Here is a 12,518-nt window from a genome sequence, read left to right as displayed (position 1 = left end):
TCAGATAATGTTTCCTCACCATCTGTTAGCTCTCCTGTTTGCTTGTGTGCTGGGAAAAGCTTAGGTTTGTACGCAGTCTGGTTCAGGATTTGCCTCTTTCTCAGCCACTGCCAAGAAACGGCATCTGAAGGCATTTGGTCAATGGAGAGACAAGTAAAATTTAAACCATAAATAAGCCACAGTGCTTTTTACTCCAACATACCACTTCACCTTAAATGTGGAGCTTCTTAATAAACAAAAAGAGGAGGGGTTGGTTGCTGTGAGAGCAGTAGTTCCCCAGAATAATCTGAATTGCCTTTAAATGATGTTTACATAAAGATCCAATAACAAATTGAAGCAATGAAAAATATCAAGAGCAATAAAATACAATTGGGCAGAAGTGAGGGTAGTAATAAAGGCCCAATAATCCCCAGCTGTCCTATTTGTCTAAAGATTCTGACTTAATCTTGACCACCTCAATGTTCTCTTTCTCTCTAGCATTGATAATCTCTATAGTTTTCATATATCTACTGTCATTTTTCTCCTCTTTCTTTTCATTACCCTGTTATTCATCCTATCTATTAGAGAATTTCTATTCTCTTTCTATTAGCAATAATGAAATTCTGTAAATTATGATCTCAGCCATATCTAAGCTCCTCTGATAAGCCTGGGTGGAAATGTCCAAATGTTCTGGTATGTATAGAGGTGCTGCTGAGGTCATCCAGTCACCGACTGGGCCTCACTGGGTGTTTCTAAACGGACAACTGACCCTAAGTTCTGGTCAGTGCAGTGTCCCGAGACAAATTAGCATTGCAGGTGCTTAATCTCCCTCAATCTGTGTAAATACCTAAGTAACGACACAGGCAAACTTAAGATCCTTCTGAAAGATATTGTTACACCTAAAGTGAGAGCATCAGGAAATAAGGGAATGTGTTAATGGAGAAGACATCTGCTCGGCCAACTGCAGTGGTGGTCTTGTTTGTGTTAAGATAAGGGCTTTTCAGTTGCTTATAGCTGGGGGGGGGGTGGAGCTCATATATCCATTACAAAACTAGCATCCTTTATTCATTCATTATCTGTAACCGCTTATCCAGTTTAGGGTCGCAGTGGGTCCAGAGCCTACCTGGAATCATTGGGCACAAGGCGGGAATACACCCTGGAGGGGGCGTCAGTCCTTCACAGGGCAACACACACACACACCCCTACGGACACTTTTGAGTCCCCAATCCACCTACCAAAGTGTGTTTTTGGAGCACCCGGAGGAAACTCACACAGAAATGGAGAGTACACCAAACTCCTCTCAGATAGTCACCCGGAGCGGGAATCGAACCCACAACCTCCAGGCCCCTGGGGCTGTGTGACTGCGACACTACCTGCTGCACCACCGTGCCACCCAGCATGTTTTATGTGAATGTTAATTCATTATATGTCCATGAATGTGGTGCTCATCCAACATTTCCTCTGAAATGAAAGGTATTCTGCTCCCATTTGCTGCTGTAACTGCTTCTGTTATTCTGGGAGGATTATTGATGATGAGTTTCTGAGGGAATATAATGTCATTTAGCCATGACAATATTAGTGAGGATACAGGTATGGATGACACTCCACTCCAGCTCATCCCAAATGTATTGGATAGTTCTAGATCTTTCTTGGAGACTTTATAACCTCTGAACATTGGTCATGGTATCCTCTGCAGCTGCTCTAGAAAGTAATTCCCTGCATTTCTATGGAGATTATACAGAGTTATGCACATTGTGAGAGCATAGTTAATTATACTTGAGGTGTTTACATCAGGTGTAATGTTGGTGCATTGAAAAGAGGGCTGCTTTTGCTTCCGTAAAAGCACAGAGACATCCCGCAGCCAGACACATGCACACACCGATCTTGACCAGTAATGGAACCATTTGGTGACCAGCCAAAATAATATGCAATCCTTTGGACACAGATTTTAGAATGAAAAAATACTGGAGTGGATGAGGGCAGAGGAAACTCAGCTTTAGAAACATCTGTCTCAGACCAGGCCCTTTTAAACAGCTTTCATACAGCTACTAGATTATATAGATAAGTCTTTATACATTTTATAAGTGCTGTAAATGGCACTAGGCAGTGTTATGGAGCTTCTCTCAAATCCAAACACATGAATTATTTTTAGTTCAGAAGCAGGTCCTCCTGGTGTCAAAGGTCATTTCCCCCTAATGTTTTGCAGAGGAACTTTTTGTTGGCATATCGGCTTTGGAAGCTGTGTATATGTATGGAAATGATAAATGAGGGGGTACCGGGACCACCAGTGTACTTCTGTTTACCAAGTGTTGTGAGGGAAAAGGGGTCAAACCAAAAACAGGACTCAAGAGGTCATGACCCCAAGCTTTCTGGCTATAGAAATCCAGTTGCAGGTCAGATGTGGACTCTAGGTTCTAGGTTTGAAGGCTGGATACTGCAAATTTGTCATTATTGGTCTTTTGGACGTCCTTTGCAAACAAGTACTTCAGCAGACCTGTATTGTTGCTTATACACCATTTGCCCAAAAGTTTTTTAAAAAAACAACTCATTCAGGTTTCTTCTGAAATCCAGGGTATTAAAGGCAACGTTAATAATTCTGGAGAACTCCCCCTTGTACCCTCTTCGTTTTTTCCTTTTTTTTTTTCATTAAGAAGCGTATTATCCTTTAAGGTGGAACAGTATGTTTGAGTAAGAATGTACTGTAGATTGTGTGTGGCTGAAGTTGTCTGTATGTTTTATTCATTGTTTGAATTATGACAGAAACTCATTGGTAACTCAAGCATTTTTCAGTCTTTTTTCTGTCAGGCAGTAAGCAGTCCCCCGAATTTGGAGTCAGTTCCTCCTTAAGTAATATGTAGCAGGAAAAAAAGTCAATATTACCCACCTAGAAGGCATAAATAGAGCAACATCCTTGTCCTTTTTTTAAGCTTTTCAACATTCTGGGGTCATCCACTTTCCAAACACCTCCAGGTGCCATTTCTTGTGGCTCAGCCAGTGAAGCAGAGAAAGTACACTTGAGCCATTCAGACAGAGGCCTTTGGTTTTTCCTCATTCACCAAGCTAGGACTGTGTCCAAACACCGGAGCTTTTTTCCAGCACACAAACAAATCCAAGAGGAAGCATTCTATGTGAACATCATGTTTAATAGATAATTTGTAACACTGTGGTGCAGTAAAGGCCTTTATTCTCATGGGAATGAATGGGATGGCATATGGGTTTGTAGAAAGCTTGGTTATTGAGAAATATGGGAATGTGATTTTAGACATACTTTACTTAGTCCAGATAAAGGTAAACAAAACATTCATAAGCAGAGCTATCATTTGCCTATAATTTAGTACTATAAATTCCCTAGTACTACAATTTTTTTTATAAAAAACTGAGGGAAGGACCATAACACATTTCTGAAAACATTTATAAAACACTAAAACAGAAATGTTTGCCTTGCCCATCATTCATCTGTAGAACCTTTTCAGCTTTTTGGATAAACACTCCATTGAGACGGATACCTGCACAGAAAGGGATTTCCTCCACACGCCCCTTCACAGTGTTTAGTGTCATAAGAAAACGTCTGGAAGGCAAATGAACTTGACCTGAACCCAGTCGTAAACACAGTCTTCCGTTCTCACAGCTGGTGGACACATAGACAGCCGTTCTCTGTAAAGCAATGTCCTGCTACTGCACATCCTACATGAGAAAACTCCAGCTTTGACATCCATTCTGCTTTCAGTCCTCAAACGCTTCCCTTCAGATCAGCTAATGACCCTGACTGGTCCTTGCCAAGTGGTGGACTGTATATTTTTCTGTCACACTTGTGTTTTATGAGTGGTGCGTATCATGAAAGGATGGTCGAGGTGCTGTCTGGGTGCCTGTACTGAGTAGAGGCTAAGTTCCTAGACAAACAAATGGTTTTGTGATTTGTAGAAGCAAAGTGTACTCTGATCCAAGCACTAGGGTTTCTATTCTTATGGGTCCACTAGCCAGAGAAATCTAGCCTAACAGATGGACATTGGGCTGAACATTGTCTCTGTCTCTCTTTTGTTTGTATCTGTCCAGCTGAATTAACTTTCATCCAGCTGTGGAGAGAGAAAAAACACATCGTCATATATGTATCATAAAAACAAATCAATGTATCGTAAAAATATGCTAACCTGAGTCATAACTTTCCCAATGGCCAAATGTATTTCTTACAATACACTGAGGGTAACCTGGTCATAATATAGGGGTCAGTACTTGAGTCGGATAAGCTAAACACCTGTAAACAAGGCTTAGTTTAATATTCACAAGGAGCATTACATGTGTAAAAAAAGCATTGTAAGATCTGGGTAGGGTAGGGTTTTGTGTTAGAGGAGGAGGATTAGGCAGCTGCTCCTACAGATGAGCTAGTAGTAGAGCTGACAGTAGAGATAACAGCTGACTAAAAGGAGCATCATTAGCTAGTGCTGGAGGTGGGGGCATAGGAGGTGTGGTGGTTGGTTGTTTTTTTTTTTTTTTGCTCAGTTGATTATGTTCCAATGTTAGTTTTGAAGGTAACACTCGGGACAAAAATGGCAGGGCGTTACCTGGAATATGTCTAAAATGCAGCTTACTCTAACAAGTGTCAATGAAACTTGTTAGAAGTAACAAATGAAAATGTATTAGAATATGGTTAATGGAAAACATTCTAAGAAAGTTATAATTTACCTTCTTTCAAGGACTCCCACCTTTCACTTTGCATTCTTTCAAGAGACTTCATGATGAGTTAACATACAGTTGGGTGCAACCAAACTTTTGACATGGTTGTATAAATAACCCATACCTGACACCTCTGTCTTTATTGTTGTCTGCAAGTTCAGTAGCTAAATGTAGTACAACTCTCCATCCCAGCTTTTTTTTTACCCCATTACACTCACTCTCTCTCTCTCTATGGCTGTGTGCCCAGGTATGTTGGGGGCATGGCTGAGGCATCTGGGGCAGCTCCCACACAACTTACTCACACTCTCTTATTCACTTTGGCACTCAAACTTGTCCTCCCTATCAGTCTGTCTGTTTCTGTCTCTCTCTCTCTCTCTCTCTCTCTCTCAAACACAGTGCCCACAGGGTCTGACTGGTAAACCCTAAGATGTCTAACTCTTGCCTTGTATTCAGTTTATATCATATTCTTTTAAAGAAACCATGACATGAGTTTGTTGTACATCCCAAACTATACAAATATCCTTCATAAACAAAGAAACATGTTTTGTTGATAGATGAAATCCTTCAACTGGTAGGTTGCCATTTTGTTGTGATATTTCTTGTCCACTGAGCAAGAACCAATGAACCAAAAGATCTAATATAACCCTAATCTAATTGAGTGTGAATAAAGCCAAACTGTAACTGTGACGCCACAGAGCCAGGATGCACACGCAAGTTATTTTTATTGGCAGAGTTCACAGAGAAAGAAAAAAAAATCAACAAGGTAACAAGAAACTGATAAAACTAGAAACTAACAGCATAACAAGAAAACAGTCACACTCAGCATATACCCAGACTGATCAAAAAGAAGCAAGCACACGGCCAGGAAGGGAGCATACAGCAATGTCCTAGCCCATACAAAGGGAAACAAAGGGGTATATACACAGACATGTGATAGCAGCATGTAAACGGAAGACATACCGGTGTGCCTCTGGACACTGGAAATATGAGGACACACCTCACCTGGGCTCATGAGGCTACTAACTGGACCCTAGCTGACCGGCTATATGTGGCATGTTTATACTATAAGTTGGTTTAGGCTGATGGTAAGGTTCATGTGTGGTGCAGACCCCATGAAATCATGGAGGCACTCTGGTTTGGCTTCTGCTGAAATATCCCATGGAAGCTAAAGAATGCTGCTCTGACCTGCAGGACATGTATGTGGGGCCTCTTGCATTCAATGTGCATGTGATATTTTGACTGTTCACATGGACAATTCTAGCCTGGTGCTCCCGTTCAATCATTAGGCTCCCGATGATGGCCAGTTCACTGTCCACTGTGGTGGTATTGCCTTCTATGACCTATTACTCGAGGAATGTTAAATGCCCTTTTGAATTTCTGATCATTCGGGCCAGTGTTCAACTTTATGTATGAAATAACAACTCACAACTTTTACAGGTGTGGGTGTTCCTAAGCCATCCCTTAATTTAAGTAAACCTATATACCATGACATTTGTGTGTTAAAAAAAGGACAGAGAATTACTCAAATAGGAGAGAAACAACAAGGCAGGGCAGGACACATCTGGATCCATATTTCAGGTATTGTTAATAACACTGCTGTATCTTGTTTTTGTTTTCTTAGGTGACAGCGAAAGATGCTGATGGCGGCTCGTTTGGAGCTATAACATATTCTTTAGCATCGGGACCTGGCGCTTCTCCTCCAACACTCTTCAGCATCAATAAAGAAACAGGTCAGATCTGCACCAGCGCAGCTCTGGACCGAGACGAAGGGGCAGACAGCTTCCGGTTTACTGTCACCGCTGCTGATGGGGTATTTCTTAACAAATGTCACACTCTGTTCCTGTCCTGTGCTTTGTTTCATTTCTGCATTGTCTCAGTCTTGTGTGCTGTTCAATGCCATGTGTTCAGTGTTTGTTTTCATCTGCCATGTGCTCCATCTGTCTAGTCATGTGATCTTGTCTCCTCATGTGCTCTAGTGCCATGCCCCTTTTTGTGTCATGTGACTAGCAACAGGTGTTTCACATTCGCCAGTATTTCATAAGCCCTGTGGTCTGCTGTTTGTTGTTTACATGCTTTTGTCTCTATGGTTCTGTCTCATTCTCAATCTGTTTTGTTGCTCTCTGATTAAAAACATATATCTTCAAAAAGCTAACTTTTCAGGAACAGGAAAATACTGTTTCTCTGATGGTAACAGTAAAAATAAACCATGGATAACGCAGTTTATACCCATTAAAGCTCAGAAATTAAAAAATATCTTCATTGGGACGCATGTCTAAAGTGAGGCAGCAGGTAGTGTCGCTGTCACACAGCTCCATGGACCTGGAGTTGGGGGTGTGAGTGTGTGTCGTCCTGCAAAGAACTGGCAACCCTGTGGGTGTTCCTGCCTTGCGCACAGATTCTGGGTAAACTCCAGACCCTGAACTGGATAAAAGTAGTCCAGTAATTTGATCTAGATGAAGTGGTTATATACATTTTCTTTAATCACTTATACAGTTCAGGGTCGCAGTGGGTGCGGAGCCTACCCAGAATCATTGGGTGCAAGGCAGGAACACACCCTGGAGGGTGCCCTAGTCCTTCACAGGGTGACACACACTCACACCAGTGGACACATTTGAGTCCCCAATCCACCTACCAAAGTGTGTTTTTGGAGCACCCGGAGGAAACTCACACAGACATGGAGAGTACACCAAACTCCTCTCAGATAGTCACCTGGAGCAGGACTTGAACCCACAACCTCCAGGTCCATGGAGCTGTGTGACTACAACACTACCTGCTGCGCCACCATTCCGCCACAAAATGGCTAAAGAAATTGGAAATATGAGTAGTTTGTGTACCATACTGAACATGTTCTCTACCATTAATACCATCTCTGCATTAAGATGCTTGTAGAGTCATAATCAATAGTAATAGCCTTAAATTACATCTACACAGTGCAGTTTCATAACATGCTTAAGCGCCGTTGACTTTTAGGACTGTTGCACTTTTCAGGAATGTTTGCTTGTGAATGCTAATGGTCCGTAACATTGGTCTGTGTTGTTTTCAATGGCTGTATCTTACTTACAAATCACACAGTAACCTTTTAGTAGAGCGTTATTTAAGAGTTTAACCCATTAATAACATTTTCCACTCAAGAGAAGGCACGGGGCTTTGATACAAAGGGGCGTTTGTGCTTTAACGGGGTCCTCTGAGCAGCTTTCTGATTAACAGCTTAAACAAATTCTGCTTTACTGCCAGCATCAACACTCAGTCACTGCGCCAATGAACCGGCAGTAAAACACACGGTCCCAGGGGGGCATTGTTATATACCAACGCATGCACCATGCACATGTATTCTTTCTCTGTCTGTCTGTCTGTCTGTCTGTCTGTCTCTCTCTCTCGCGCTCTCTCTCTCTCTCTCTCTCTTTGTCTATCACTCTCTCTCTCTCAATTCTGTCCCAATGTCTTTTTCTCTTCACATTTCTGTCTGTGTCCTCATTTTCTTTAATTCATTTTTTCCTCTTTCTTTTCCTGCTTTTACTTTCTTTTCTGTTTCTGTTTTGTCTCTATCTTTGTCCTTATCTCACTCTCTGAGGATTCTCTCTCGTTCTCTCTTACACTACTATGTCTCTTTCTCTCTCTCTTTTTTTTGCTTCTTTCTGTGTCTCTCTCTGTCTGTTTTTCTCTCCAACTCTCATTGACTTTTTAGGACTCTCTATATCTGTCCTGATGTCTTTCTTTCTCTGTCTCCAATCTATAATCTCTCTCTCTCTCTCTCTCTCTCTCTCTCTCTCTCTCTCTCTCTCTCTCTCTCTCTCTCTCTCTCTCCCTCTCCCTCTCTCTCAGGCCAAGTAGCAGTTCTCTCATTTTTCTGTTTCCATTATAAAACAGTGCCTGCATAAAAGCTGTAATGAGTTTGCAATCCATATAACTCTCTTCATAACTGCTGTTTTTTCATCACTCTGAGTTCTTTAAGGATTTCTCTTTTATATTTTAATCATCAAAGTGAGAGAAAAGAACCTGCATTGAAGCAGCTTTTCCAGATGTTACCGTTATATAGTGTCCAGTGACATACTCTCTGATTTCTCTCAGGGTGGACTGAGTTCCTCAGCCTCTGTGATGGTGTCCCTGCAGGACATCAATGACAACAGGCCTACGTTTTACCCAGTCAGCTACGCGGTCAGTCTGAGCTCCCAGAGTGCCCCAGGGACCTCCGTTGTCAGGGTAACAGCCCATGACCCTGATGCTGGGGAGAATGGAAAAGTCACATATCGCACCGTTCCAGGAGGAGGTTCCAGCTTCTTTACCCTTAACAAGGACACAGGTGTGTGTGTTTGTGTGTGTGTGTGTGTGTGTGTGTGTGTGTGTGTGTGTGAGTGAGTGAGTGTTTGTTTACTTACAATTGCTTGATTTAATTACAGGCCTTCAACCTCCATTTTATACACTTTTCATTTGGTCACTATCTAAAAGACATTTTGATATTCCAATACCACTTGGAATGCAATGATTTGATAAAACAATGTGACTTCCTACTGAAAAGTGGCAGTACCAGGTTTTGTCACTCTTGGCAAGCAATGTGGCACAAAGATGCAGAAGTAAATGCTGAGAAGTTAGAGAAAATGGAAATCAACAACAATCATATCAAAGAATTAAACACATAATTCGAAGAACAAAAAACACTAAGTATGACAGAAATAAGGGAACTAGATAGACAAACCAAGTACAAAGCAACATACTAATAGCAAGTAACTAAAGTTGCTTTTCCACTGTACGTGCAACACTGCCACTGCAGTGATTTGCGATGTCATTGGCGGGGTAGCACCGTGGAAAAGCAACCAGGGACCAAGGGCCAAAAAGTGAATAGAGCTGAGCAAAGACAGTACCATGCAGTGGAAAAGCTTCATTAGGTGAGGATTAACCAATAAACTAACAAAGAACCTATGATAGGACATAAAGACCATGAAAGGTACAAAATCTGAGAATAGGGAAGAAATAAAGACTAACTAGGAGACTGAGTGACAGAGAGAGAAGTAGAAACCAAATGATGAGGTAAAACAAAATAAAAGGTAGGACAAAAAGCTTAGAACTACAAAACTAGAACCTAAACCACAAACCCAGATGAAGAAGAGAGAAACACAGAGAGACACAAGACACAGAGAACAAAGACCACACACCACAAATGACCCACAAAGACTGAGACTGAGGACAGGACTTCTAAACAATAACAAATGAAGAACAGCAGTCACATGAGAGGAAGTGGGGAGTGTCAAGGAAAAACACGTGGACAGCGAAGGAGACAGTTGCTGTGTCCAAAACTGGGCCCTGTTCACAAGAGTGTGCACTATGTTGGGATTCCACCATTTTGTAGAAGTGTCCAAAAACATAAAGGAAATTCTTCAGTGCACTCAAACAAACTTACAATGCACTGCTAAAAACAATACCTCAGGTTCACTGGAATCCAGGGGTGGGGAGTGTAGCACACCTCTAAATCTTTACATTACTAATGTATTGAGCAATCTGGTTTGAGACAAAACCAGTAGCATGAAATTCTACAGATTAAAAACATAATTCATGAATGTACAGACATGTTTTTGCCATTTTTGTGAGTGGTCAGGGGGTGGCAGTGGTTTGTGCAGGGTTTAATTAATATTGTTACTCAGTTGAAAACATTTTTTTTTTCTTGAAGGGGGCATATTATACCCTTTCCACAATTTCTGTGGTCTTAATGAAATCTCTGTGACATGTTTTGTCAAAATGCCACAAGAATCAAATAACACGGCACCATTCTTCCCTGTGTCAGAACAGGCCTGTTCACAATGACCTCATGTCTCACCTCTAGTCATGTCTGCTTTTTACAGTTTAACCCCAACTTTTGCTCATAGGTCTGGGGCTATGATTGGAGATGCTTGGGTTTTGGGTTAGGGGTGGGGGGAGGGAGTGACATATAATTCTAATGTAACACTCTGCATAGGGAGCAAAAATCAATGACTCATTTTTTCTCTATGTTTACTGACTGTGATAAACCACAAAAAAAAGTTTGGCTTTTCATGTTTCACAGTTTGTGGGTTGGTAGGCTCCATATCCTCAGATGAAAGTGCCCATACACTGACAAATGAATGTTTCATCATGCGTCTCCTAAGTTAACTGTATTTCCACTGATATAACAAGGTGACATCATCAACCCATATGGACCACAGGCTCCCCCTCTGTACTGGCCTGAGGACCACCAGCTGAGAAGCAGCAGTTGCAGTTGAACCTAACATTATTAAGAATATTAAGAACATGCTATTTTTATGTCTCCACTTACAGTAATGCATCCTTTAATTCCTGACTGTGTGGTCAGTGTTCTCTTTGCTCTGAGGGATCACACTGCAATCTTCTTCTTGTTGGCCTTTGTCTCCCTGTAGGGGTGATTTCTCTGTCGCGCTCCCTGCACGGTAAGGCCAACTCTGTCATCGCCATGGTGATCACAGCACTGGATGGCGGTGGTCTCACTGCCCCGGTCAATGCCAGAGTGAACATCAGTGTGGTGGGCGGCTCAGTGGCGCCTCCTGTGTTCGAGCAGGTGCAGTATTTCTTCACCGTCTCTGAGGATGTGCTGAGGGGCACTGAGGTCGGAGTGGTGCGGGCAAACAGCAGGAATGGTGAGTGTTTGACAATGTTATCATTTCTGCAAGGCATTTATTGGATATAAATGACAGTCTTGGATGTTGCTAACATTTAAGTTTTTACTGTCCTTTTTATTGTAATTGTGCTGTCAGTATTAACGTACATTAACTGTACTTTAACTTGTGTTAAAGTTTAATTCAAATTAATAATTGTAACAAATTTCCTCTCATAATTAATTTTTTTTACAGAGCCTCTAGACCTTTTAAATTACATATTATTTATGCTGGAATATGTATTAAATATCATAGCTATCTCTCACTCTTACCCTTCTCCTCTTTCTCTGTTTCTATCTCAGTCTCTCTCACACACGCATCTGTGATTATTTAGTTACTTTTTTTTACATAAATTGGCAGCTCTAAATTTATTCATTTAAGCTTTACCTTTATTTGCATTCACTTTGTTTAGGTAATTCACATTGGATTGCCTTTGTGCCTGAAATGTTTTATATACAATTATATATATATATATATATATATATATGTACTTGCTTTGCCTAATCTGACTGAAAGATATAGTGTCGCAATTGTATTTGATTGCATTATCATTATTGCGACTATAGTAAATGAAACAAGATATGTTTCGTGTCGGAATTCGCTTTCTTCAGTTTTTCACTACAGCTATGAGGTTAATGTAACTGGAAAGAAATAGAAATATATAATTACCTTTTAAGAAAGCATATTTTATGATGTACAGCAACCCTGAGTGTTATGGGGCCAATAAAAATTATTATTATTATTATTATTATTATTATTATTAATAATAATAAACCATCTGACATGGGACTACGGAATAGTAGGATTGTGTACTTTGGAGTGATGGAGCAGTCTGGTATGATCAGCAAGTGACTTCACTGATGTTTCTTTGGCTGAATATAATTCTCCCCAATCAAATGTTCCAACTAGTGTAAAGCCTTCCCAGAAAAGTAAATGCTGTTAAAACAATAGAAAAGGTTGAACAGGTGTCTACAAACCTTGGGTGTCCATACATTACTTGTTAAATATATTATCCATGCTGCTCCATTGCAAAACTAAAGAAGCTTTAGGCACCAAACATGTCTACATTTTAGCTAAAGGGAAAATTGGGGAAATAAGAATTCCATACATGAGTCACCAATTTCTATTCCCACTGCTGCATAAAAACACACACATACATACTCAATCTTGTATCTTTGAACTGTGGGGACATTACATAGGCTTCCATTCATTTTGTGGAGACTTACCTTT

At 40.9% G+C, this 12,518-nt stretch overlaps 1 protein-coding gene across 1 annotated transcript in view; it reads left to right on the top strand.

Moving 5' to 3' along the window:
- Nucleotides 1–12,518, top strand: part of LOC136675189 (protocadherin-16-like) — a 143,867-nt gene that overhangs the window by 103,494 nt on the left and 27,855 nt on the right. Inside the window, exons 3-5 of the mRNA XM_066651616.1 lie at nucleotides 6,272–6,460; nucleotides 8,719–8,950; nucleotides 11,034–11,270. Of these exons, the coding sequence (XP_066507713.1) occupies nucleotides 6,272–6,460; nucleotides 8,719–8,950; nucleotides 11,034–11,270 (658 nt within the window). The remainder of the gene's footprint in view (nucleotides 1–6,271; nucleotides 6,461–8,718; nucleotides 8,951–11,033; nucleotides 11,271–12,518) is intronic.

This window comes from Hoplias malabaricus, chromosome 18 (assembly GCF_029633855.1).
Source record: "Hoplias malabaricus isolate fHopMal1 chromosome 18, fHopMal1.hap1, whole genome shotgun sequence".
In the NCBI taxonomy this organism is placed as follows: domain Eukaryota; kingdom Metazoa; phylum Chordata; class Actinopteri; order Characiformes; family Erythrinidae; genus Hoplias; species Hoplias malabaricus.
Note: the sequence above shows the minus strand (reverse complement) of the source record. Positions and strands in the feature narration are given on the sequence as shown.